The sequence below is a fragment of the Mirounga leonina genome, unplaced genomic scaffold, assembly GCF_011800145.1.
Source record: "Mirounga leonina isolate KUSES-001 unplaced genomic scaffold, KU_Mleo_1.0 Mir_176, whole genome shotgun sequence".
Lineage (NCBI taxonomy): Eukaryota > Metazoa > Chordata > Mammalia > Carnivora > Phocidae > Mirounga > Mirounga leonina.
In genome coordinates, this window is record NW_023270454.1 from 54381473 (window position 1) to 54409040 (window position 27568).

General features: G+C 35.9%; 1 protein-coding gene across 4 annotated transcripts in view; it reads right to left on the reverse strand.

Annotated features, from left to right (window-relative positions):
• Positions 1-9930: 9930 nt before the first annotated feature.
• The window catches only part of LARP1B (La ribonucleoprotein 1B), a 126458-nt gene continuing 108820 nt past the window's right edge, over positions 9931-27568 (reverse strand). For all 4 annotated transcript variants that reach the window (XM_035023087.1, XM_035023086.1, XM_035023085.1 and 1 more), the window contains 5 exons: positions 17602-17762; positions 17103-17247; positions 12699-12808; positions 11852-11979; positions 9931-10272 (listed from right to left, as the gene is read on the reverse strand). In XM_035023087.1, coding sequence (XP_034878978.1) covers positions 10027-10272; positions 11852-11979; positions 12699-12808; positions 17103-17247; positions 17602-17762 — 790 coding nt within the window. In that variant the 3' untranslated portion in view covers positions 9931-10026. The remainder of the gene's footprint in view (positions 10273-11851; positions 11980-12698; positions 12809-17102; positions 17248-17601; positions 17763-27568) is intronic.

Genomic DNA, 27568 nt, shown 5'->3' on the forward strand with positions numbered 1-27568 from the left:
AACAACATACATAGAGCACAAAATTTAAAAGGAATAGATTAGGGTAAAAGTCTCCCTCCTCTCTAACCCTTCAGTTACCCAGTTCTCCTCCCCATAGGCAACCATTATTAATCACTTTCTTATTTATCCTTCTAGGGCTATTCAATTTGTATGCAAGCAAATATGTGGGTTTTTTTTTTTTTAATCAAAAGGTGGTGCTGTGAGCCTTGCTTTTTTTCATTTAACCTGTCTTGTAGACTATCCCTTATTATTCCTTAAGGAATATCCCATTATTCCTTATCAACTGTTGAGTTATTCTACTCAATGGCATCCCATTATATGGCAGTACTATATCAAGTCCCTCATTGTTGGATATTCAAGTTGTTTTTAACCTTATCCTATTAAAAATAATGCTTTCATGACTAGTAGGTACATCTTTGCAAATGTGTGCCAAGTAACAAAGGTCAGGTGACGCTATTTATCCTGTTTACCAGGCATGACCTCCTTGGCAATCCCTCCCCAGCTTCTGTTCTGCCCTGGCCACTAGCATTCATCTGCTATCTTAGTACTAAGGTACCAACTATAATTGGAGATATTAGGTAAAGAAGTTGCCGTATTTAATGTCTTGAATTCTCTCAGAGATTTAAAAGAATTATAAAGGAAACGAACACAGGCGGCAGTTGACCTACTTAACTCTTTGGTATCACTCTGGAGCTACTTAAAATAGAAGTGACGTGGAACACAGGGGAGGAGATTCATAAAGTACATGCTATCTATGGTGCATATAAAATAATTACACCAACTTCAAAGCAATCTTTAGAGCAACCTTTAAGTTTGAGAGCTATTTTAATTGTATGGGAGACTAGAACCAAGATAAGTTAAAGCAAATTTATGCTTCCTTTTCATTTTTCCTTTACTTATAGCCTTGCTATCCTTCCTAGTGTCATCCCAAATAAAGGCCCTTCCAGTACCCCTTTGCCACATGAGCGGAGTTTCTTCTTTTGATTCATGCTTATGTCTCCAAATTATCCCTCTCTCCCAAATAAAGTTCTTTCTCCTCTGTACTCAATTTTTCATTCACTCTCAGAAATAAAGGATTTGATGAATTAATTTTCACCTGAGTGGCTAATTCTTTTCCCTCCTAGAAATACTTAAGATTTTTAATAGCAAGAGCAGGTTAGTGCTAGATAGAAATTTACATGCATTTTCATTTAAATATTGGGAGTAGAATAAGGGCCCATCGATCAACATAACATTGCCAGCGATACAGCCGAACCAGGGTTTGAATGCAGAGCTACTTAACTCCAAAGTCTGCACTTGCCCCCCTCTCATCAATGTTCAGATATTTTTGCCTGAAAAACCCCTACATTAATTTTCAAAACTTATGTATCCCTCACAAAGCTTTAAGTTGACATTTAATTTTTTTCATTTTAATAGTTGCAAAGGACATAATTTCTAGTATATTATACTGAACCAATATTTATAAATATCACCTTTTAAGTGAATCCAGTGAAACCCAAATATAACATTTATATCCATTTTTTAAAAGGTTTACGTATTTGAGAGAGAGAATCCTCAAGCAGACTCCCCACTGAGCACAGAGCTCCACATGAGGTTTGATCTCAGGGTCGTGAATTTGAGCCCTAAGTTAAGCATGGAGCCTGCTTAAGATTCTCTCCCTCTGCCCCTCCCCACTCATGCTCTCTCTCTCTCCCAGAATAAAATAAAATGTATGAGCAAGCTCTTCTTTAACATTTAGAAAATTTATACCTTTCCCTTTTCTCCTTGAACTTGTATTTCCATTCCATTTTCTTCATATTTTTATCTTTATACATGTCAATGCTTGAAAGTCTTTTTTTTATTTCAAGTTTTTATTTAAGTCCTAGTTAACATATATGGTAAAATTGGTTTCAGGTGTAGAATTTAGTGATTCATCACTCACATTTAACACCCACTGCTTATTTATCACCAGATATGTATCTATAACAAAAATATGTTTGTAATTTAAAATTTCATTTACTTTCTTCCGAATTTAGGTCGTTCTAATTGATAAAGTTTTTTTCTTCTGGATTGAGTTATTACTACAAATATACATAATTGATGAAGACAACATATATAAACATTTTGGTAATTACTAAACATAGGTAGTAAATTTTGCATTATTAGTTAAGGTAATATTAGCTACTGTAACAAATAAACTCCAAATTCTTGATGGCTTAATACAGAAAACTATTGCTTGACAATGCAGAGTCCCCAAAGGGACTAGGTGGTGATACAGATACACAAGCTCCTCCCATCTCGGGGCTCTGCTGTCTTCCACATGTGGCCTCCACATAGCCCAAAAAGGAAAAAATGAGCATGGAGACGGCATGTAGGCAGCTTTAGAAGTGGTGCCCTTTACTTCCTCTGCCTTCCAAAACCCAGAACCAGTTATATTGGCAAACCAAAACCAGCAGGAAGATGGGTTTGCTGTCCAGCAGCGTGCACCGGGGAAAGGAGAAATGATTAAACAGCTTGACATCTCTGCTACAAGTTCTACTGGAAATGGATGTCTTGAGAAGAATTACGATCCAACCTTTTAAAGAAATCTCATGAAAGAGAATGTTTTAATCTGCTAAAAACAACTTTCTCTGGCAGCTATTTTTAAAATATTTCTTGTAAATGGGAAGTAGGAAATTTTAAACATTTTATCAGTTGAAATAAGGACAGTAATTAGATTTCGTATGACTTGATAAAAACATGTTCTTTCATTAACACACTGAACACCAAGCAAAATAAACAAAGCTACTCTTAACAGAAATATTTTTATTATTTTTTAAAAGATTTTATTTATTTGAGAGAGAGAATGAGAGAGAGAGAGCACATGAGAGGGGGGAGGGTCAGAGGGAGAAGCAGACTCCCTGCCGAGCAGGGAACCCAATGGGGGACCTGATCCTTGGACTCCAGGATCATGACCTGAGCCGAAGGCAGTCACTTAACCAACTGAGCCACCCAGGCACCCAACAGAAATCTTTTTAAGGACAAATTCAGCAAATCTTGAATTTATGAGAGCTCAATGTATCATTAAAGAAGATTTCACCTCTGCGTGGCCCATAATGCCTTTCACATCTAAAGATATTTGGGATGGGTAAGGGCAATGCCTTTTCTTATAAAGTGGAAGAATCTATTAGTAACTCAAGCATATGATCAGATAAATCAATTTTATAAAAGAGTACTTATGTTGAGAATCTGGAAGTTGAATCCTTTAAAATGATTTATGTCTATGTAAACTTCTCTGGAAGTATTTATGTTCTCCTGGGCATACCCCCAATTTGAGTACTGCTGCATTATACCATACTACCTTGACAACCCAGAGAAGTTTCTTTTTTTTTTTTTTAAGATTTTATTTATTAGAGAGAGAGAGAGAGACAGCAACAGAGAGAACACAAGCAGGGGAAGTGGGAGAGGGAGAAGCAGACTTCCCGCTGAGCAGGGAGCCGGATGTGGGGCTTGATCCCAGGACCCTAGGATCATGACCTGAGCCGAAGGCAGACACTTGAAATTTTTATGCTTCCCTTGGTCCTTAGATTATATACTCTGGTTCATGCAAAAGGAAGTGAGAGGCAGTGAATGGCAGTGGGGGTTAGGGGTTACTAGAGTGTCACTGAGCCTGGGAGAGACCATGGGTCATGGTAAGGCAGATTCTCACATCCTGCTCAGGGACTGGATATTTATGATGAGGCACAAGTAATACAGTGGTGATGCTGGAAAAACATCATCAGCAAAATTATTAATAAATAAGAGAGAAAAGTAAAAGCGAGACGTTATTATAGTCCAGATTCATGACCTGGTGACCAATTCATGGAATTCACCCCCTTGTCAGTTGTTCTGAGTCAGTAGAAAGAGCAGCATCTAAGCACCCTCCTACCCCTATTGAAGTGAGCCACCACAAGGACAGAAAAGTGTTCATAACTTCATTACTCTGGGACAATGAAATCATTTTTCTTTTAAGATTATTTATTTGAGAGAGAGAGAGAGCAAGCATGAGTGGTGGAGGGGAAAAGGGAGAGAGAAGCAAACGCCCAGATGAGCAGGGAGCCTGACGCAGGGCTCAACCCCAGGACTCCAGAATCATGACCTGAGCCAAAGGCTCAACCGACTAAGCCACCCAGGCGCCCCATGACAACGAAATCATTAAAAGGAATCCGACTTTTCTTTACTAAAATGTTTTGAGATTAATTTCATATGAGATTTAAAATATTCATAGCCTATTGGAGAAAATATCTTTACATTCCTGAAGATAACGTGTCCAGTGCTTAATCCTAATAATAGCTAGTGTTTACTAAATGCTTTAACAGATATTATGTTAAAGGCTTTACATTTAATCTTTATAACACTCAAAATAAATGCAATTTTGTAGATGAAGGACTGAACTTAGGGGATCAAGGATTCAATTCATGTTTCTAACAAATAAGTTGTCTCTAGAACAGAGGTTACTATACTTATTTGGGATCATAAATCCTGGTAGGAATCTGATCAAAGCCATGGATTATCTCCCCAGAAAAACTCGTAAGTATATCAAATTCTACATACTAAATTTTGGGGTCTCACAGACCCTCCTCCTCTCAAAGCCCGTCTATTGACTCATAAAAGGTAGTCTCCTCTTATATTGGCATTCAACTGGAAACCAGAACATTTTAACATTAAACATTAGAGTACTCTGATTATGTTGTAATGAAAGTCTAATGTATCTTTTTTTTTTTTTTTTAAAGAGTGAACGAGCAGGTGGGGCAGAGAGAATCTTAAGCAGGCTCCATGACCAGCACAGAGCCCAACATGGGGCTCGATCTCAGACCCTGAGATCATGACCTGAGCCAAAATCAAAAGTTGGATGCTTAGCCAACTGAGCCACCCAGGCACCCCAAAAGTCTAATGTATCTTAAAACATGCTGAGAGGGGCACCTGGGAGGCTCAGTCAGTTAAGCACATCTGACTTCGGCTCAGGTCATGATCTCAGGGAACCTGGGATGGAGCCCCACCCTTGGCTCCCTGCTCAGCAGGGAGTCTGCTTGTCCCTCTCCCATTCCCTACTCCCCCCCCCCAACCCCCAGCTCATGCTCTTGCTCTTGCTTGTGGGCGTTGGCCATGCGCGTACTCTCTCTCGAATAAATAAAATCTTGAATAAATAAAATCTTTAAAAAAAAACCACTCTGAGAAAGGTATTCAATTTTGTAGAGCTGGAATACTACCTGGAAAAAAACAAAACTAAAACAACAAAGAGCACATTCTGCTTTTTTACTGAAGCAAATATGTATAGTATATTGGTAGAAACCATTCTGTTAACCAAATCATGTCTTAATTGGCCAAGTTTAAAAAAGACTCATTGTACACAATTCAGAAAATTGGTAAAGCATAAAGCCAGAGGTGCTTCCTGTTAATTGTGTGGCATATTTCCTTCAAGCTTTTTTTGAGACTAACATACCATTATTTACGAATACTATAGTATTGTTAGTTAACAATAATAACCCTAAGGTAATACAAAATTTATAATCATGTTCTGGATAAAATGTTCAGTTTAGTTTTTATTTACCGTACCTCATTCTGGGAAAACATTTAAATGCATAAATTATATTGTTCCCTAATCATGATTTTCCTCCGAAAGAGGATTTACCATATAGCACTCAAAGCATATATTTATTCTACTAGGCCATCCATTACTGCAGAGGATGTCCATGTTACAAAAAGTTTAGTCTTAACCAGAAGAATCTAATCTTGATTTTATAATAGTAAACAATCATTGCAGGTGACTTTTCGAGTCAGAGTCCACTTTCAGACTGATGTTAAAGAACACTCTGGTTAAGATGAAGAGCTTGGGGTCTAGAACTCAAACTACTTGAATTCAAATCCTTGCTTTGCCATTCAACTAGCTGTATGATAACAATTTGCTCTAATTATAAGAGTAACATCTGGGACGCCTGGGTGGCTCAGTCGGTTAAGCGGCTGCCTTCGGCCCAGGTCATGATCCCAAGGTTCCTGGGATCGAGTCCCACATCGGGCTCCTTGCTCAGCAGGGAGCCTGCTTCTCCCTCTCTCTCCCTCTGCTTGTGCTCTCTGTCAAATAAATAAAATCTTTAAAAAAAAAAAAAAGAGTAACATCTAATTTTGTTGCTCATGTTTCAGGCAGGATCCATTCACTTGTGTGATTTAACTATACAGCTTAGGTTAGCCAGACATTTAAACAGACGTATCTTAACAATTTTCTTGTTTGTTTGTATCTTGAGAGTTAAACACAAATAATGCTAATGAAGTACTTCAAACTTTAAAGTAAAAGGACAAAAAACCAAAGCAATAGTATTTTTATCTTTAACCATACACAAATCTTAATGCTGTTACTATATTTATTTACTAATAACTAAGCACAGTTTGGCATTGCCCTAACAAGGTAATCATGAGTTGTTGAGACACATAGGACTATTAGGAATGCAAGAGTAATTGATTTAATTATATGTCACCACAAGATGGAGAGTTCTCCAACACACACACACACACTTCTGTCAAAAGACTACAGATTTGACTTATTCCATTCTGCCATCTAGTGGTGATATAATTAGGTATTACCCACTATTGGATCAGTCTCCTGTGCAAGAATAAAAACAAGCAGTTTCTTAAGAACTAAAAAATTAGGGGCGCCTGGGTGGCTCAGTCGTTAAGCATCTGCCTTCGGCTAAGGTCGTGATCCCAGGGTCCTGGCGTCGAGCCCCGTGTCGGGCTCTCTGCACATCGGGGAGCCTGCTTCTCCCTCTCTCACTCCGTCTGCTTGTGTTCCCTCTCTGTCTCTCTCTGTCAAATAAATAAATAAAATCTTAAAAAAAAAAAAGAACTAAAATTAATTGAAAGACAAGATTTAAGCACAGAAAGGAAAGTGGTAACATCATTTAGTATAATGGCAAGGAGAAGCGTGTCAGAGAAAGTCAAGGAGAGAATGTCAGCATGGAGTCCCAAACTGGCAAAACAAGTTTAAAACATAAAATCTATTTCAAAACTAAAATATCGATTTTAAAGCATAACTTTATTCCTCATAATTACTTTAGTATAAAGAATTCTAAATATGGCCTCGCCTATTTCTTAAAAAAATAAGTAGTATGGATTTAAATAATATTAACGTTTTTTTACTTATAAAATGGAAAACTGCAAAATCATAAGGAAGCATCTAAGGTCTCTAGGGACTTACATAAATTTTGGGTAGGGCTATTTAGATTTATTTTCATTAAATAACAATGCTTTTATTTGCTTGAATTTTACATTTAAAATTTAAGGAGTAAATTTTTTAAAATTTATCAAAAAATATACATACCATGTCAAACTAGCAGAAACAAAATTAGAAAGCAAAAGGTTAATGTTCTTGATAAGTAAAAAAGCTATATAAATCAATCAGAAGAAGATAACAACAAAAAGAAGACATAAGGGATATGATCAAGCCATCTACAAATAATGTAGTTTATAAAGAATAAAAATTACCACTCATTAGTAAACTCATTAAAATAATATTTTTTGTTTCTCAATCTATCAAAGAGAAAGATTTATAATAACCAGTGTTGGTGAGGATGTAGGAAAGCAGATGCTGTTGGTGAAATATAAACTGTGCAACCATTCTAGAGTATGTTAAATGGGAATACATGTTTACCTAGAATGTCAACTACTGGGAATTTATACTCAAAGTAGAGGTTTCCCCTGCTATCTGAAAGTAGTGTGTTCTTAAGAAACCTTTAATAAGCTGAAATGGCATAAAGAGAAGTATCCCCCCCACTTTCCTCAAGTTCTCATTGCCCCACTTTGCTTTTATTTAAGACCTATCTTAGTAGCTGTTTTTGATAACTGAAAGAAATTCAAAGATTTTCCCTTTCACGACAAAAACCATTACTGTACTAAGGTCAGTCTTTCATAAATGTGAACTTCCCTGAAACTCCAATTTGATATATACACAAAGATTCATCTGTAGGTATGTGATTAAGTTGTTGTTTATAACAGCTCAAACCTCATCACATGCGAAAGTTCAACAATAGGAGATCAGATAAATGTAAAATATGATGCGATATGAAGTATACGCTGGTATTTTATATAACTTGTAAAAGTCATGGTGTAGAAATAATGACATCAATAAATGCTCACCTCTAAGATGTGGAAAAAGCAGGTTATAACACCAGATGTATAGCATGATACCGATTTTGGTTTTTTCTTTTTTAAAAAGGTACTTTATTTTCTTCTTTGTGCTTTTCTGAATTTCCCAATTACATGTATTACTTTTATAACCAAAATAATGATAAAATTTCTAATTACACATCACGAAACTCTTGATTACTGTATTTTTATATAAAATATACAATTTTCCAATCAAATTTACACTTGAATATTTAGGTGCATAGAAATAATCTTAAATACAGGTTTCAGATGTATGTGTTCAATACAAAAAGGATACCGAGAAAATTTTTTAGATCATTTCAAGAGACCCCCTTAAAGCTAATGAGTATGATCTGGAAATTTCTCAGTGAGAAGCCAGAACTACATATCCACTTAAGAAAACATTTAGAAATGTATTATTCTAATCCCTTAGTTGTTTTGTATTCTCTTTCCAACATCTCTAAGTAAAATGTATTTTCTGAGTCTTCAAATTTGACTGTTTCCTAAAATTAACACATCAAAATGACCCCCAAATACTAAATATAAAACTGCAGATTATCACTTATGCATGGGTAATAACTAATGAAAATCTCTTAGTTCCTGATGAATAGCCAACTTATCCAAAGATTATATGTATTACAATGTTGTCACTCTATAAGAACAAGACATCAAAAAGAAAATAATAATTTAGTGTATTAAACTAGCTGCTCTGCCAAGAAAATATATGTAGTAAATAAAAATGGATAAGTTTATAACTGAAACTTCATTCACAAAATATAATGGTCTTCTACTAGCAGAATTTGATATTATAGCTTTTCAACTATATTCTAAACAAAATAATTAAAAATCAATTCCAATAATTTAGAGTAAGTGCTTTATTTTTTTAATACCCACAAAAACTGAAACTATCATTTACATCAGTTGCAAGAGCAATAAAAATTAGAAATCAATTTGCTATAACTCTTGAAAACATGAGCATAAAACAAAACTAAAAGAAACAAAAAGGAAAAACTAAGTACTTCTTTTAAATTGAAGATAATCTGACTGCCTGTGACATACCCACCTGCAGATATACAAACAGCAGATGCATTCAAAACAGTGCAAGATTTAATTGATTTAGAACAATATTCCAACCAATCTCAACCAAGTTTTCAATTACTTGTGCAGGTTTATTATAGAGTCACAAAAAGTAAATAAATCTCTTCTAATATGTAACCAGCTGATGCCAATTCAGAACACTCCACACCAGCACAACAATAACTATGGAAATCATGAGGTATGACTACAGGAAAAAAAAGCAAAACCCAGCATCCAATGTGCACATATTTTATACTTCAATTTGACTGCAATATAATTATACTTTGGTTAAAAAAAAGAAGTTTCCTTAAACTATATGTCTAAAAGAAAAGCAAATTATCATTTTATATTCTTTTTTTAAATTTAAAAAATACATACGTAATCTTCCTTTGTTTTTGATAAGTTCAAATATGAATTGATAACAGGGTAATTGGATTCTTTAGGAAAGCTCTATAGAAGAGATGAATACAACATACTATATCTTCTTTAAGAAGTATGAGCTGAAATGTTAGGCATTCCTTGTATTGTTTTTGTATATATTTAAGGAATGCTGTTCTTGTAAACAATTGCTTTGAAAAAGAAATACTGAGACCAAAATACGTTACTAGAGGATCTCTACAAAAGGTCACCAAAACTATCCTTGCTCATGACATCAGGGAAAATGTTTTTAGAATTTATCTTGTTAGAAAAAAATGCTACCACTTTTCTTCCTTTTTCTTTTTTGTGATTATCACAGTTAAACATCAGAAGATTTTTCCCAAATAAATACGGATGTAAATGTCGATTTCAAGGGCAAACAACTTTCATAAGAGTCTATTTCTTAGGCATTTCACCATCTGTTGAGACTGAGGCAGCACTGTCCTGGTGTAAATTGTCACTGGACTCCTGTGAAGTATTCCTTCTGGGACAGTTTATTGGGACCTGAAGCTGATTAGCAGATGTAGGCTTAGCAGCATTTGGTGGCTTTGTAGAGGAATTAGATGGACGTCTATGACAACTACTGTCCTCACCAGAAGTAGATGAATGTCTTTTTCTTCCAAATTCCTCACTAATAGGGGGCTGCAAATTATGAAAGACAATATAGTGACAATTTTACTTTTTTTTCCTCCCTTCATAATTACGGTCAGACTTTTTCAACAAAGAAGGAAACTATGTTGGCATTTCAGTAGATTTTATTAGTATAACAAAAACTTACCAGCAATTTAAGGTATTAAGCTTAAATTTCCTCCTTGACTAAATCAGCCTATCAGTACTTGTTCATTCTTTCACTCAACATATATTTATTAAGATTCTTATACGTTTTAGGACTTGAACTACATTGCGAGGCATAAATATAAGGCTGGGTCCCCTGCCTCCAAGAAAATGTTTCAAAGAGCCTATTTTCCTTCTTTTTTCAACTTCTGTCAACTGCAAAGCATTTATAACTCTAGTCCCTTCCAACCCTAAACTCCTATCCTAGGCTTGTTTGAATGATAATGTTTAACAGATAAATGAAAGCAGCAGGGAGAAAAAGGAGATACCAAATCAAATAATCTTTAGCGAGTCTGAAGGTTTATCTAGGACTTCTAGGATAAGGAAACTGGAGAGCATTACTGATGGTACTAATTTTAAACATTTTCAAACATAAATATCCATTAAGCTCCCAAATCCCCTCAGACTACAAGCAAGGAGGGGGTAGGCAGTGAAACGGTATTCTGCACTGAACAAGTCAGCTTTTAAGGCCTTTCCAGTTACAAAGATTTGGGAGCCCAGAACTATACACCACCAGACTAATATTTTCATTTGGAGACAAGTTAAGACCATAACCTCCTTCTCCAATCTTCCACTGTATTTAAAAGCGGAGGCCTGAATTCTTAGTTTCTGCTCAGATAGGACAAAAGTCACTATTATAGAGCAAGGATGTCCTTACTATAGAACTGGCTAGGCCACTCTAGAAACATCTTAATTCCACAGACAGGCACTTCTATTAATTCTGTCCCTGAGCCATCAAACCTATTTACACAAAATATAAGACAAACAAATTACAATACTAAGCAGAGGTGGACCTAGCATTCCTTTCACCTCTCTCTTTTCTGTTCTTTTGATTCTTCTTCTTTCTTTTTTTCCCCCTTGTCCTTTACTTTATTTTCATCCCATTCTTTTTTTTTAATGCTTTCCTTTTCCTCTTGAAATCAAATTAAGGCTTACTCTCCTGTCTCTATATATGTACATAACATTCTTGTCTTAATTTCATTATGTGGGGAAATTTAAATTCATATTATATCAGCACATATTATGAAAAGTATAGAATAAAAGTACATAGAAAGTGAAAAATTTTAGAACTGTTAGTGAGAAATTAGTAACATACCCACATAAAAGTTACTAAATCTATAAAATGTTTAATTATAGGGGCACACCAAAATTAAAGTGAACTGACAATTGCACTGTGGTTATATAAGATGTTAACATTTGGGAATATGGGAATTCTTTATACTACTTTTGCACCTGTTTTAAAGTTTGATTTCAAAACTAGAAAATTACCATTTCAAAATAAAAAGTTAAAAAAATAAAAATTGTAAAATTAAAGTTAAGAAAGTCACTGAAAGCTCAAAATATGAAGGTAATAAAAAGACTACAGAAGAAAGGACTTAAAACTTACGTCAATGCGGAAGTCTTCTAACCTCTTAAAGCTACAGAGGTATTTCTGAAGTTTTGGGTCAATATGCTGCGTCTTAGATTGAGAATATTTTAGATAAGCCCAAAACTTTTCTAACCCATATAGCTGACCTAATAACAAAGAAAAATATTCACAATTAATTATATAGAATTTAAAAAATGATTCATATTAAACATGATCCTATCAGCAATTGACCATTTATCTTCCAGCATATACTTTATCTAGATTTTGAGAATAAGACTTTGTAATAATAATGGCAGCTAACATTTAGTAAGCATTTGTTATATAACAGGTATTAAGTGGTTTTTATATATTAAACTAATTTGAACCATATACAAACCTGTAATACGGGTGCTCTTGTGTATATTACTGGTAAGTAAACTAAGGCTAACAAAGTTATGTAACTTAACCAAGGTCACACAGCTACCAAGTGGTGAAAATGGGATTCAGACCTACGTATGGATCTAGCCCAAAGCTTGCACTGTTACCTACTGTGCTATTCCATCTTTCCAAGCAGTAACTTGCTGATGTTACAAAGAATTTTCATGTAATGGAATATCAGTGAGTATCATCTTCATGTTTGTCAAGGGAAAAATGGCAAAATACTACTCCATAAAGGAAACTCTTGGGCGCGGTTATTTTCCAACACCTCACAGGGATGACCTTCTTACTATATGGTGCCCCATCCTTCATCAAGAACCGTAATACTGGCCTGAAGGTCTTAAATGGCCTATTCTGAAGAAAATAGTTATGAACTCCTTCCCTATTTATTGACTCAGGTTTACAATTTCCAAATAGAACAAGATTATTGGGTTTTGTTTTGTTTTACCAGATTCGTAGTCTTTTTTGGTTTCTTCTTGGAAATCCTTAAAAATTTCTTGTCTGAATTTTTTTTCCAGTCCATAACTATAAAACCTGAACAGACATTCTAATCCATACCTGTAGAAAGGAAATAAAAGGTTTATAATAAAAATTTTACTATGACAATGCAAACATCTCATAGATAGAAGCAAACAGGACACAAATAACCCCAAGCAAAAAAAACAAAGGCTTAAATGTATGTAATTTTTAGGATGCAGGTTTTTTTTAGCTGAAGTGGTTATTTAGTAATCCATAGATGGCTTTGCTATTTTTGTTCACTCAGCCATAGCACCTCATAGAAGTATACCGGGAACCTGCAGAATGAGGCAGCCGATGGGCAACTACAGTGTGGCTTGGTATTTCTGAAGAAATTGTCAAAAGATTTAGTGACATTGGGAATGTTTTCAATTTTTTCCAAACCGAGGTTTATACTAGTGCATGGTTTTAAATACTTTTGAACAGAATCTTTACTCAAGAGAGAGAAAGACCTCACTTTTGTACCCTAGACCCTATGTGTGGTTGACCCATTCAACTAGAAATGACAAACCTAATTAAATGGCTCCTAACAGATCTTCCCTGCTTCAGTTATAAAGTACATTTCATAAAAGATATTTTGCTAAAATAATTGTAATCACTACATAAGTCAGAAAACAAATTTCCTTGTATTCTTCTATAACTACCTAGAGAACCCAAGACAAATTTTGCACAGTGGATTAGCAAACTACATGGGCTCAACCTTTAATTAATGGTGATGAGTAGAACCCATGAGAATGAACAAAGTCAACAAGGCAGCAGTAAAAGGACCATGTCTAGCTTACTCAACTAAAACATGTCACAATTAAAAGATTCCTCAGTTAGAATCCTTACGTTGTTCTGAGTGCCTTAGTGGAATAAAGACTACAATTTCTTCATTACTAGTAACATAATTTTGCCTAGTTTTTATTCACAAGAAGGGGTGTGTGTGTGTGTGTGTGTGTCTTTTGTAACTAGCTTATTTTCAAGATGGAAAGTGATGGTCTGTCCAGAAGAATAAATAGGTTTCTTGGCAAGCCACCAAGAGAAATGTGGGACTACCAACTAATACACCCACACACTGACCTGAACTCTTTGCTTTGGTAGCCGTAAGTGATGCTATTCTTTGAGCTTGTATGACTGAAGGCTAAGCAGACTAAGGACTAAAGAACCACCATCTCAGAAATGACAAATCCGCCTTGATACTTCTTTCACGGGATATTATTTTGATATTAGTTATATATTAGTTTATATTGGTAAAGGCCAATAGACTACTACAATATTTGGATTTTTAGTCTTATTTTTTAGTAAACCAAATCCAAAGACCAAAAGGATGACATTAATAACAACCCAACTAAGCAGCATAACTGCTGAAGAGCAGGGGCAAATGGCCAGCCTCTCAGTTGTTATTTATATTCATTTACCCCTCATTATGAGACAGCTTAGATGAGTGGAAAACATAAAGGCTGAGAAGCAGAAAGAACTATATTTGAATTTTAGGCCTGTAATTATATCCTAAAAATGGGGATAACCATATCCTACTTTTTAAGAATAGATGACATAATATTTGTAAAGCACTTAGACCAGAGGTGGCATGTTGAAGACACATAATATAAAGGTTATTTCTCTCCTTCCTTCTTGAAACCATCTTTAGCCAATGGATAAATTTAGTCAGTGGGTAGATTTAGTATTGATCTTCTAATAACAGTAACAATTTATTGAGCACTTACTGTGTATCATATGTTAAGACCTTTACATGTTCTGTTTTGTTTAATTTTCACAATAACCCTATGAGGGTATCTACCATAATTTCCCCTACTTTATATATAAAGAACCTAAAGCTTACTGGGAATAATAACTTGCCAAGCTCACAGTAATTAATAGGCTGGGATTCAAATTTAGGTCTGATTTCAAAGCCTTCAGATGCTTAACCACTGTGTGATATTTCCTAAGGAAAGCTAATCCAGGCTAGTCATGAACACTGCAAAAACAGACCCAAAATTATGTGTTAAAAAGCTACTAGAGGGACGCCTGGGTGGCTCAGTCGTTAAGCATCTGCCTTCGGCTCAGGTCATGATCCCGGGGTCCTGGGATCGAGTTCCGCATCAGGCTCCCTGCTCAGCGGGAAGCCTGCTTCTCCCTCTCCCACTCCCACTGCTTGTGTTCCCTCTCTCGCTGTCTGTCAAATAAATAAATAAAATCTTTAAAAAAAAAAAAAAAACAACTAACAGAAACATACACAGACAACTGTAGGAACACAGAAGAACTCCCAACCTAGACTTGGATAGTCATGGGCATATCAGAAAAGTTATTCGAAAGTCCTGAAGAACAAACTGTTTGCAGAAAGAGCAAAATATGCTGAGATTAATTATAAAAATGACTTTCAAACTTTTCTAAGTACAAGAGTAAGAAAAATACTTTATCTGGTGACCAAGTCAACATAACACTCACAAATATAATATGTGTACATAAAAGCATATATAAGTTTTGCAAACAATTCTTAAATTTGCATGTATGTATGTGAAACTGCGAAAAAATTTAGCTTTACTATGTTCAGTACAGTCTGATATTTTTCAAATTACTAAACTGACTTCACAATCCACTAATGGGTAGCACACCATAGTTTGAATGAGAACATCAAAATGAGAAACAGCAAATTTTGCCTTTTGTGCCAACTCTGGTAAACTGGCAGTAGCTGTTAAAATTTTGATAAGACTATAAATCTGAATTCAAGAACAACATTAAACAGTGCTGGGACTGATTAGAGATGTCAGTAATAACAGAAGAGAGAGAAACAGAGGTAAACATACTATGTATCTGTCATTCCTGATCAAGATAAAGATTCTGGATGAAAATTAAATAGTCTTTATTTTTATAGAAGTCAGGGCAAATGTAATTTTTTTCTAGAAAAATTTATTTGCAGCATCTTGTATTCCTTTCAAAGATCATAATAACTGATTAACAATATATTCTTATTTAAGATTTACAAATAGAACTTGACGAATGGTAAATATGAGTAAACAGTAAGTGTAAAATTATCTTTATTTCTTCTTTCCATCTCTTCTTCCTCCTACCATTTTCCAGGAATAAACAGTTTGCATGAGCCTATCTCATGTTCCTTCTCACCCTTTTAGTCTGGTCTCAACCCCACCCTAAAGACACTCTCAAAACTTATCCAGGGGCGCCTGGGTGACTCAGTTGGTTAAGCGACTGCCTTCAGCTCAGGTCATGATCCTGGAGTCCCGGGATCGAGTCCCGCATTGGGCTCCTTGCTCGGCAGGGAGTCTGCTTCTCCCTCTGACCCTCCCCCCTCTCATGTGCTTTCTCTCTCTCTCTCTCTCATTCTCTCTCAAATAAATAAAATCTTAAAAAAAAAACAAAAACAAAAAAACTTATCCTGAACATTTCCCAAGAAAACAAGGTCTAACCTGGATGAAAAGAATGAGTTAGCAAAGAAGAGGGAGGAAGAAGAGAATATATATAGACACCTTAAGGCTAGAGCTTGTGTCATTCAGAAAACACGTTCTGTACCACTGTTGCCTAGAGAACTAGAGCGCTGGTAGGAAAAAAATGAGATCTGATAGATGAGTCTGGACACATCATGAGGGGCTTTATTTTTTCTTGGCTCAAGGTATCTTAACAACTAGTTTAGCTCTAAGTATTTATCAATTTGGGGATGTGTATGCCTATGCAAGGGAAGTCTCTAGTGGTTCTCTCAAATTTCATTTGGCCTTTGTGCCAGCCCCTAAGAAGACTCCAAATGATCCTACCTCCTGGTATTCACAATCTTGGGTAGTCTCCTCCTACCAGGTATGGTACAAGGGTTGGTCTGTGTTTATAATACAACATGGCAGAAGTGATGGTATGTTACTTTCAAGCACAGGTTATACAAGACACCAAGGTTTCCATCTTGGAAGTTCTCCATCTTTCTTAGATCATTTCCTCTGAATGAAGTCATGTTGTTAAATGCCTAATGGGAGGCCTATGTGGTGAAGAACTAAAGCTTCCTGCCAACAGCCATGTGAATAAGCTTGAAGAGAATCCTCCAGCCTGAGTCAAGTCTTCAGAGACTGCAGCCTAGTAAAATACCTTGCCTGCACATGAGACATCTAAGTCAGAACCACCCAGCTAAGCTGTTCCTAGGGTCTTGACCCTTAGAAACTGTAAACTAATAAATGTTTGTTGTTTAATCTTCTGAGTTTTGGGATAATCTGCAATGCAGCAATAGGAAACTAATACAGCCCTCTCTCCAGTTATGTTGTGCTACTTTCATAGTTCAAAACTGGGCTACTTCAGTACTAGTTTTTATATTATTTTTTTGAAAACCCCTTAACTGTAAAAATGTGAGAAAATATTTGACCTGTAATTTTCTTTTGCATCTTCCCAAGCAAGTTGTCTAAATTCCTCATACATTTTTTTATTGAAGTGATCTCTGAGGAAAAAGGACCAGAAACGAAAGAGGGTATTCATTTCTTGGGACTGGCCAATTCCCAAGCGTTTTCTCTCTGGAAAAAGTTGAAATAATAAAACATTTTTTTGTTAAAGAAACTTACTAAAGTCAAAACAGCAGACATTTTACATAACTTAAAATATTAATCTCCAAAATGTATTTGGGTTTCTTCTAAATAAGGGACAAATATTAATCCATTTTCTGGCTCATTGCTCAAATTTAAGCATTCGTCAATAGTAACAAGAATATGCTAAACTTTATTTCTTAATGTATCTAAGCTACAAAACACATGAATACTTAAGGTAATTATAACAAAATAGAAGAATATCTTAACCTGATATTAAATGTCACATTTTTTAATATTATATTTTAGTTTTAAACATAGCTACATAAAGGACAAGCATCTTACCACTTAGACATCTTCGACGATACTTGTGGTACACTTGTTGGGTAAAGCCATTTTCCTTCAAAAGTTCATGAGAAGGGTGCTGGAACTTTGGAAATGAATGAGGAGTATATCCATAACTTCCTACTAGTGGTGCACCTTCTGAAGGTGAAGCATTTGAACTGCTGTTTGAGGAGGGGGGAAAAAAGCCTTCAAACTGAAATATCAAGAACCAAGTGTTTAAACAATTTGTGCTCTTTGTTTGTTATTGAGTCTGAACACTGGAAAAGACATTAGTCCCTAAAACTAAACTAATGACATAAAGAACTATATATGAATTGCTATTTATGTTTAACACACAGGTATATTCAGAAGATGATAAAGAACATGGTTATAAATTCCCAAACTAAAGCAGTAAGTAGAAGCAGTAAGTAATTGAATAGCTAGCTTATTGCTCTTCCAGATCATTATTAGTTTAGTTTCTTATGGTACTGGAAAAATTTTCAATTTTCATGAGTAATTAAGTAAATGATGTAAACTGGATAAATGGAAATAAGAAATAAAATCTGGCACAAAGGCAATAATTTCATGAGTCCAAAGACATCCTTGCAATTCTGTACATCAATTCCACTTCTGAAAAATCTCCGAAATTGGTCTTCTCCTTTTTGTCTGCACTCCATTATTCAAATATAGGCTTTCTTCCTCTTTTACTCAAACTAACCGGTCTCCTTGTTTTTCCAGTCTCCCTCCTCTATCCTACCACCAAAGTGAACTTCTTGTGTTTCGTTTTGTTTTTGTTTTTCAAGGTGATCTTCCTAAGACACTGATCTAAATCAGTGGTTTTCAATGTGTGGTCTGCGGATGCTTGGAGGGGTTCCCAAGAACTCTTCAGAAAGTTTGCAACTCGAGACCATTTTCGCAAAAACACTACGGTATTACTTGCTCTTTTCACTGTGTTCACCTTTGTACGGATAGTACTAAAGCAATGGTGTATAAAACCGCTGATGATAACTGAGGCAGTGGCACCAAACTTTACATACTAGTGATTGTATTATTCACTGCAATGCATGTGCAAGATTTTAAAAATGCCAGTTTCAACTTAAGATGTCCTTGATGGAGCAAAAAAAATTAACTTTATGAAATCTCAAGCCTTGAGTACCTGTCTTATTGTGTGTGACAAAATGGAACAAAAGCTTTAGTTCTGCAAAATGAGCACGTTCTGGAAATGTTTCACAACAATGTGAATATACTTAACACTCCTGAACTGTACACTTCAAAATGGTTAAAATGGTAAATTTTTTATGTGTTTTTAATCACAATTAGAAAAAAATGGGGGGCGCCTAGGTGGCTCAGTTGGTTAAGCGTCCAACTCTTGGTTTCAGCTTGGGTTATGGTCTCGGGGTCCTGGGATCAAGCCCCAAGTCAGGCTCCATGCTCAGCTCAGAGTCTGCTTGTCCCATCATTCCCTTTGCTCTCCCCTACCCACCACCACCTTCCACTCTCTCTCTAATAAATAAATTAAATCTTTAAAAAAAAAAATGAGATGAAAGCATAAAGCACTTTTGCAGCATTATCCAAGTACAATGGCTATTTTTATTGACTGAATGTTTCTTGAATTCCTAGCCCCTAATATGATGGTATTAGGTGGTAAATGAGTCATGAGGGTAGAGTTCTGATGAGTGGGGTAAGTGCCCTTATAAAAAGAAACATGGGATAGCTTGCTTTCGTTTCTGCTATTTGCCATGTGAGGATACAAGAAGATAGCCATCTGCAAAGCAGGCCCTCACCAGATACCAGATCTGTTGGCACCTTCATCCTGGAACTGTGAGAAAGAAACTTGTTATTTAAGCTACCCAGTCCATGGCATATGTGTTAGAGCAGCTCGAATTGAGACAGTTGTCTATTTTATTTTGTTTTATTTTATTTTATTTATCTGAGAGAGAGAGAGTGCACAAGCAGAGGGAGCAGCAGAGGGAGAGGGAGAAGCAGGCCCCCACCGAGCGGGGAACTTGACCGGCTCGATCCCAGGACCCTGGGATCATGACCCAAGCCAAAGGCAGACGCTCAACCGACTGAGCCACCCAGGCGCCCCGAGAGAGTTGTCTTAAGCCAAAGCACTTGTGTGATAAAGTTGTGAGCTGACCTAGCTGATTTTTTCATGGAACACCATTTTTAATTAGAAAACAACAAACAAATTATGGTTATTCAGACTTCATTTTGTGTCAGACATTTCCCTGAAAATGAACAAAATGAATCTGTAATGTCAAGGAAAACGGAGCTTTCATGCAAATATCAGAATTTTTGAAACCTTGTATTTGTCGCCATGAGCCTGATAGTTTCCACTAATACTTAAAGACTTTTCTAATGAAATCAGTGGTGATTTTTTTTTAGGAGTTTGTGTATGCATGTCTGCATGTATGGTAAAATATACATGATATTTAATTTTAATCATTCTTAAGCATGCTTACTATTCATCAGCATTAAATATTCACAATCTTATATAACCATCACCACTATCTATACCTAAAACTTCTTTATCATCCCTAACAAAAACTCTATTAAACAATAATTAGCCCTTTCCTCCTCCCTTCAACTCCCCATAATCTCTGTTCTACTTTGTCTCTTTCAATTTGACTATTCAGGTACCTCACATACAAGTGGGATCATACTATATTTACCCTTCTGAGTCTGACTTATTTCACTAAGCATGTTTCCAAGGTCTGTCTATGTTGTTGCTGCATAAATTAAACTTTCATTCTTTTATATGGCTGAATAATATTCCATTATATGTATATACCATATTGTTTATGCAGTAATCTGTTAATGGACATGGGTGGTTTCGTCTTTTGGTTGTTATGAATAATACTTCTATAAACATGGACATAAAAATGTTTGTTCAACTCCCTGTTTTCAATTCTTCTGGATATATACCTAGGAGTGGAATAGCTAGAACATATGGTAATTGTATGTTTTAACCTTTTGAGAAAATGACAAACTGTTTTCCAGTGGCTGTGGTATTTTATATTTCCACAAACAATGCTCAAGGGTTCCAATTTCTCCACATCCTCACAAACATTTATTTTCAGGTATATATGTATGTATGTATGTATTTAAGTAGGCTCTATGCTGGGCATGGAGCCCAATGTGGGGCTTAAACTCATGACCTGAAATCAAGACCAGACCTGAAATCAAGAGTCAGCTGCTTAACCAACTGAGCCACCCAGGTGCCCCATATTTTCAGTTTTTAAAAAAATTATACACATTAGACAGCTCAGGCTGCCATAACAAGATACCACAGATTGGGTGGCGTAAACAACAGAAATTTATGTTCTTCAGAGTTCTGGAGGCCAGAAGTCTATCAGAAGGTGGAGGAGGGGCAGTAAACTATCCTCTGGACTCAGAAGGCACTTTGAGACCAAAACACAAAGCAAGCTACTCCATACTATTTAGTTTTTTATTTAGGGCAACTTACTGCCAGGGGGATGGGGTGGATGGATGATCTCAGCACTATGCAGCTATTTTCCACAAAGTCCAGACCTTAATCTACAGAATTTACAGAGCAGGGGGATCATTGTGGTGAGGTCATAGGGTAGTTATCTAAAGTAGCGCCATCTCTGTGCCAGAGGGATCTCTACTAGTTGTCTAAAGTGGCACAATCTATACACCTTCCCTCATTCCAGCTAGAGCACACAGTATCCTCCAACAGGCCTGGAACATGTAGCCCTGTGGAAGGTCATTGTGCAGACAAGAACAAGATAGAAGGCAAAAGATGCAAAGTCCAAGATCAAAGTGCCAACAGCACTGGTTTCTGGTGAGACTTCTTTTCCTGGCTTACAGAGAGCCACCTTCTCAATGTGTCTTCACATGGCTTTTCCTCTACATATATACAGAAAGACATCCCTCATGTCTCTTCCTCTTCTTATAAAGACACCAGTCCTATTAAAATAGGGCCCATCTTTATGACTTCATTGAACTTTAATGGGTCTCCTTAAAGGCTATCCTAGCTCCAAATATAATCACACTGGGGGTTAAGACTTCAACATATATTATTTATATTACCATCCTAGTAGCTGTGAAGAGGTATCTCACTGTGGTTTTTGATTTGCATTTCTCTAATGACTAATGATGTTGAACATCTTTTCAAGGGCTTATTGGCCATTTGTATATCTTCTTTAAAGAAATGTCTATTCAAATCCTTTGCCCGTTTCTGACTTGGGTTTTTTTTTTTAGTTATCAAGTTTTTGACGTTCTTTATATATTCTAAATATTAATTCCTTATCAGATATTTGATTTGCAAATATTTTCTCCTATTGAGTAGATTGTCTTTTGACTCTGATACTATCTTTTGATACATAAAAGTTCTTAATTATGATGAAGTATGATTTATTTTTTCCTTTTGTTACCTGTGCTTTTGGTATCTTACTGAAGAAACCAATGTCAAATCCAGGGTGATGAAGATTTTCCCTTATGCTGTCTTCTAACAATTTTATAGTTTTAACTCTTCAGGTCTTTGATCAATTTTGAGTTAATTTTTTTGTACAGGGTATAAGGTCTGGATCCATTCTCATCCATCCTTTTCCATGTTGGATATTCAGTTTTCCCAGTACCATTTGTTGAAAATGGGCCTTTTCTCTACTGAACAGTTCTAGCACCCTTTTTTGAAAATAAACTGACCAGACACATGAGGGTTTATATCTAGGGCCTCTATTCTATTCTATTGGTCCACTTGTTTGTCTTTACGCCAGGACCATAATATTTTTGGGGTTTTTTGTTGTTGTTGTTGTTGTTGTTGTTGTTTTACTTTTTTCTTTTTTGTTTACAATTACCTTTTTTTATTTTTAAGATTTTTTTTATTTATTTGACAGGGGGCAGGGGTGAGAGAGCAAGCACAAGCAAGGGAAGTGATAGTCAGAGGGAGAAGCAGGCTCCCCGCTGAGCAAGGAGCCCGATGTGGGGCTCCATCCCAGGACCCTGGGATCACAACCTGAGCCAAAGGCAGCCACTTAACCAACTGAGCCACCCAGGTGCTTTAGTTTAATACTGTAGCTTTGTAGTAACTTTCAAAGTCAGGAAGTGTTAGTCCTCCAATTTTATTCTTCCTCTGTAAGACTGTTTTGGCTTCTCAGGACTCCTTGCAATTTCATATGAATTTGAGAGTAAGGTTTTCCATTTCTGTGAAAATGGTTGTCACCATAATCCATAGATTAATGGAACAGAATAGAAAACCCAGAAATGAACCCACAACAACATGGTAAACTAATCTTTGACCAAAAAATGAAAGAACATCCAATGGAAAAAAGTCTCTTCAACAAATGGTGGTGGGAAAACTGGACAGCCACATGCAAAGGAATGAAACTGGACCACTTTCTTATACACAAAAATAAATTCAAAATGAATGAGAGACCTAAATATGAGACAGGAAACCATCAAAATCCTAGAGGAGAACACAGGGAGTAACCTCTTTGACATTGGCCATAGCAACTTCTTACTGGACATGTCACCAGAGGCAAGGGAAACAAAAGCAAAAATGAACTACTGGGACTTCATCAAGATAAAAGGCTTCTGCACAGTGAAGGAAACAATCAACAAAACTAAAAGACAATCTTTGGAGTGGGAGAAGATATTTGCAAATGACATATCAGATAATGGGTTAGTATCCAAAATCTATAAAGAACTTATTGAACTCAACACCCAAAAACAAATAATCCAGTTAACAACTGGGCAGAAAACATAAACAGACATTTTTTCCAAAGAAAACATCCATATGGCTAGTAGACACAGCACTCCTCATCATCAGAGAAATCCAAATCAAAACCACAATGAGATACCACCTCACACCTGGCTAAAATAACAACATAGGAAACAACAGATGTTGGCAAGGATACGGAGAAAGGGGAACCTTCTTACACTGCTGGTGGGAATGCAAACTGGTGCAGCCACTCTGGAAAACACTATGGAGGTTCCTCAAAAAGTTAAAATAGAGAACCACCCTCTGACCCAGCAATTGCACTACTAGGAATTTACCCAAAAGATACAAAAATACTGATTCGAAGGGGCACATGTACCCCAATGTTTATAGGAGCAGTATCAATAATAGCAAAATTATGGAAAAAGCTGAAATGTCCACTGATTGATGGATAAAGATCATGTGGTATATATATATACATACACACAATGGAATATCATTCAACTATAAAAAAGAATGAAATCTTGACATTTGCAACAATATGGACGGAGGTAGAGAGTATTATGCTAAGCAAAATAAGTCAGTAAGACAAACACCATATGTTTTCACTCAGGTGTGGAATTTAAGAAACAAAACAAATGAACACAGGGGGAATAAAGAGAGAGGCAAACCATAAAACAGACTCTTAACTATAGAAAACAATTTGAGGGTTAGTGGAGGGGAGGCCGGTAGGCAGATGGGTTAAATGGGTAATGGGTATTAAGAAAGCCTCTCGTGATGAGCACTAGGTGCTGTATGTAAGTGATGAATCACCAAATCCTATACCTGAAAGTAAAATTACACTGTATGTTAGCTAACTGGAATTTAAATAAAAATTTGGAAGAAAAAAAAAAGAAAAAGGCTGTTGGAATTCTGATAAGGATGTTGTTGAATTTATAGATCACTTTAGATAGCACTGATGTCTTAACAATGTTAAGTCTTCCTATCCACAAACATGAAATGTCTTTCCATTTATTTAGGTCTGCTGTAATTTTTTCAGCAATGTTTTGTAGTTTTCAGCATACAAAACTTTCACCTCTTTTAGGCGCTAATGTAAACAGAATTGCTTTCTTAATTTCCTTTTCAAATTGTTCAATGCTGGCATATAGAAACACAACTGATTTGTGTTTTGTACCCTGCAACTTTGCCAAATTAGTTTATTAGCTTTAGTATCTTTCTCGTTGATCCTCTGGGATTTTCTATATATGGGGTCACATTATCTGTGACTGGAGATAGCCTTACCCTTTCCTTTTAAGATTTTTTTTTTTTTTTAATTCATTTGAGAGAGAGAGAGAGAGCACAAGCAGGGGGAGAGGCAGAAGCAGACTCCCCGCTGAGCTGGGAGCCTGACATGGGGCTTGATCCCTAGATATCATGACCCGAGCCGAAGGCAGATGCTTAACTATCTGAGCCACCCAGGCGCCCCTTACCCTTTCCTTTTTAATTTGATGTCTTTCCTTTCCTTCTCTACTAGCTCTGGCTAGAACTTTCAGTACAACATTGAATACCAACAGTGAAAGCAAGTATCCTTCTCTTGTTTCTGATCTTAGGAGGACAGATTTCAGTCTTTCACCATTGAGTATGATGTTAGCTGTGGGTTTCTCATAAATACTTTTTACCATGTTGAGGGATTTTTCCTCTATTCTTAGTTTTCAAACACTTTTTAATCATAAAAAGATGTTGGATTTTGTCAAATGTCTTTTCTGTGTCAGCTGAGATGATCATGTCATTTCCTTAATTCTTTCTCAAAAAATGTTATTTATTTTAGAGAGAGTGTGTGTGTGCAAGCAGGGGCAGGGGGACAGGGAGAGAGAGAATCCTTAAGCAGACCCCCACTGAGCTTGGAGCTTGATGTGGGGCTTGATCCCAGGATCCTGAGATCATGACCTGAGTCCAGATCAAGAGCTGGCTGCTTAACCAACTGAGCCACCCAGGCGCCCCAGTCATTTCCTTAGTTCTATTAATATGATGTATTACACTGATTTTCTTATGTTGAACCACCCTTGCATTACTGGGATAAGTTCCACTTGGCCATAGTGAATAATATTTTCAATATATTGCTGGATTTTTTAAAAACCTATTTATTTTTATTTATTTTTTTTAAGTAGGCTCCATGCTCAACATGGGGCTTGAACTCACAACCCTCAGGTTAAGAGTCACCTGAGCCAGCCAGGGGCCCCTGACAACTGCTGGATTTCATTTGCTAATATTTTGTTGAGAACTTCTGCATCTATATTCATAAGGGACACTGGTATATTATTTTATTTTCTTGTGATGTCTTTATCTGGTTTTGGTATCAGGGTAATGCAGGCCTCACAGAGTAAGCATTCCCTTCTCTTCAATTTTTTGGAGTCTGAAAGGGATTAGTGTTAATTCTTCTTTAAATATCTGGTAGAATTTACTTCAAGTGAAGCCAGTTGGGCTGGAATTTTGTTGGGGGATTTTTGATTAACGATTTGATCTCTTTACTCTTATGTATGGGTTGAGATTTTCTATTTCTTCTTCAATCAGTTTAATTTGTATGTTTTGAGGAATTGGTGCATTTCTTCCAGGTTATCTAATCTGTTGATGTATATTGTTCATACTATTCTCTCTGAATCCTCTTATCTCTGTAAGGTTGCTTAGTTATGTTTCCATTTCCATTTCTGATTTTAGTTATTTGCATCTTCTCTTTTTTCCCTGGCAGTCTAAAGAAACTTTGTTAGTTTTGTTGATCTTCTCAAAGAACCAACATTTGTTTTTACTGTTTATTTTATTATTTATTATTTTCTCTGTTTTTCTCTTCTCTTTATTGTTTATTTTTGCTCTCATTTTCAACATTTCCTTCCTCCCTTCTGCTAGCTTTGGGTTTATTTTGCTCTTCATTTTCAAGTTTCTTAAAATATGTTAGGTTACTGATTTCTGATCTCTTTTCTTTTTAAATGTAGGCATTTATAGCTATAAATTTCCCTCTGAGCACTGCTCTCCTTGCATTCCATTAAGATTTGGTATGCTATGTTTTCACTTTCATATATCTCTAAGTATTTTCTAATTTCTTTTATGATTTCATCTTTGACTCACGGGTTAAAAGTGTGTTGTTTAATTGCCACATATTTGTGATTTTTCCAGTTTTACTTCTGTTATAGATTTCTACTAACTTCATTATATTGCAGTCAGAGAAGATACCTTATATGGTGTCTCATTTAAAATGTATTGAAGTTTTTGTTTTGGCCCAACACATGGTCTATTGTGGAGAATGTCCTGTGTGTACTTAAGAGCGTGTATTCTGTGCTGTTGTTGGGTAGAATATTCTATATATATATCTGTTAGGTCTAATTGGTTTATTATGTTGTTCAAGTCCTCTATTTTGTTACTCATCTTATGTCAAGTTGGTCTATGCATTATTGAAAGTAGTGTATTGAAATTTCCAACTATTCTTGTAGAACTGTTTATTTCTCCCTCCAATTTTTTCAGTTTTTGCTTCATATATCTTTTTTAAAAAGATTTTTTTATTTGAGAGAGAGCAGTGGGGAAGGGCAGAGGGAGAGAATCTCAAGCAGACTCCCTGCTAAGCGTGGAGCCTGACATGGGGCTAGATTCCACAACCCTGAGATCATGAGCTGAGCTGAAATTAAGAGTTGGATGCTCAACTGACTAAGCCACCCAGGTGCCCCAATTTTTGCTTCATAGATCTTGAGGGCCTGTTATTAGTTACATATATGTTTATACAATTAACCCTTGAACAATGCAGGAGTTAGGGGTGCTGACACCCTACACAGTCAAAAATCCACATGTAACTTTTAACTCCCTAAAAACTTAACTACTAATAGCCTACTGCTGACCAGAAGCCTTGCTGATAACATACAAAATTAACACATACTTTGTATGCTATATGTATTATATACTATACTCTTATAATAAAATAAGCTGGGGAAAAGAAAATGTTATTAAAAAATCACAGGAGAAAATAAAATTATAATACTGCACTGGGGATTTAAGTATAACTGGAGTATATGAATTTATATTCATATCAATCAGCCTAGGATTTATTTTAGCAACATTCTGCAGATTAGGAATAAATATAATGGAAAGAGATCAGGGTTTACTCAGTTTGAGATTTGGAGCTATTAGAGGCATAAAGTCTAAAAGCAAGAATCTAGAATTCAATCAAAATTTATGAGACAGAAAAAGACAAGAAAATTAAAATTTTAATCAAAAGATAATGCAAAAAGGGGGCGCCTGGGTGGCTCAGTTGGTTAAGCGACTGCCTTCGGCTCAGGTCATGAT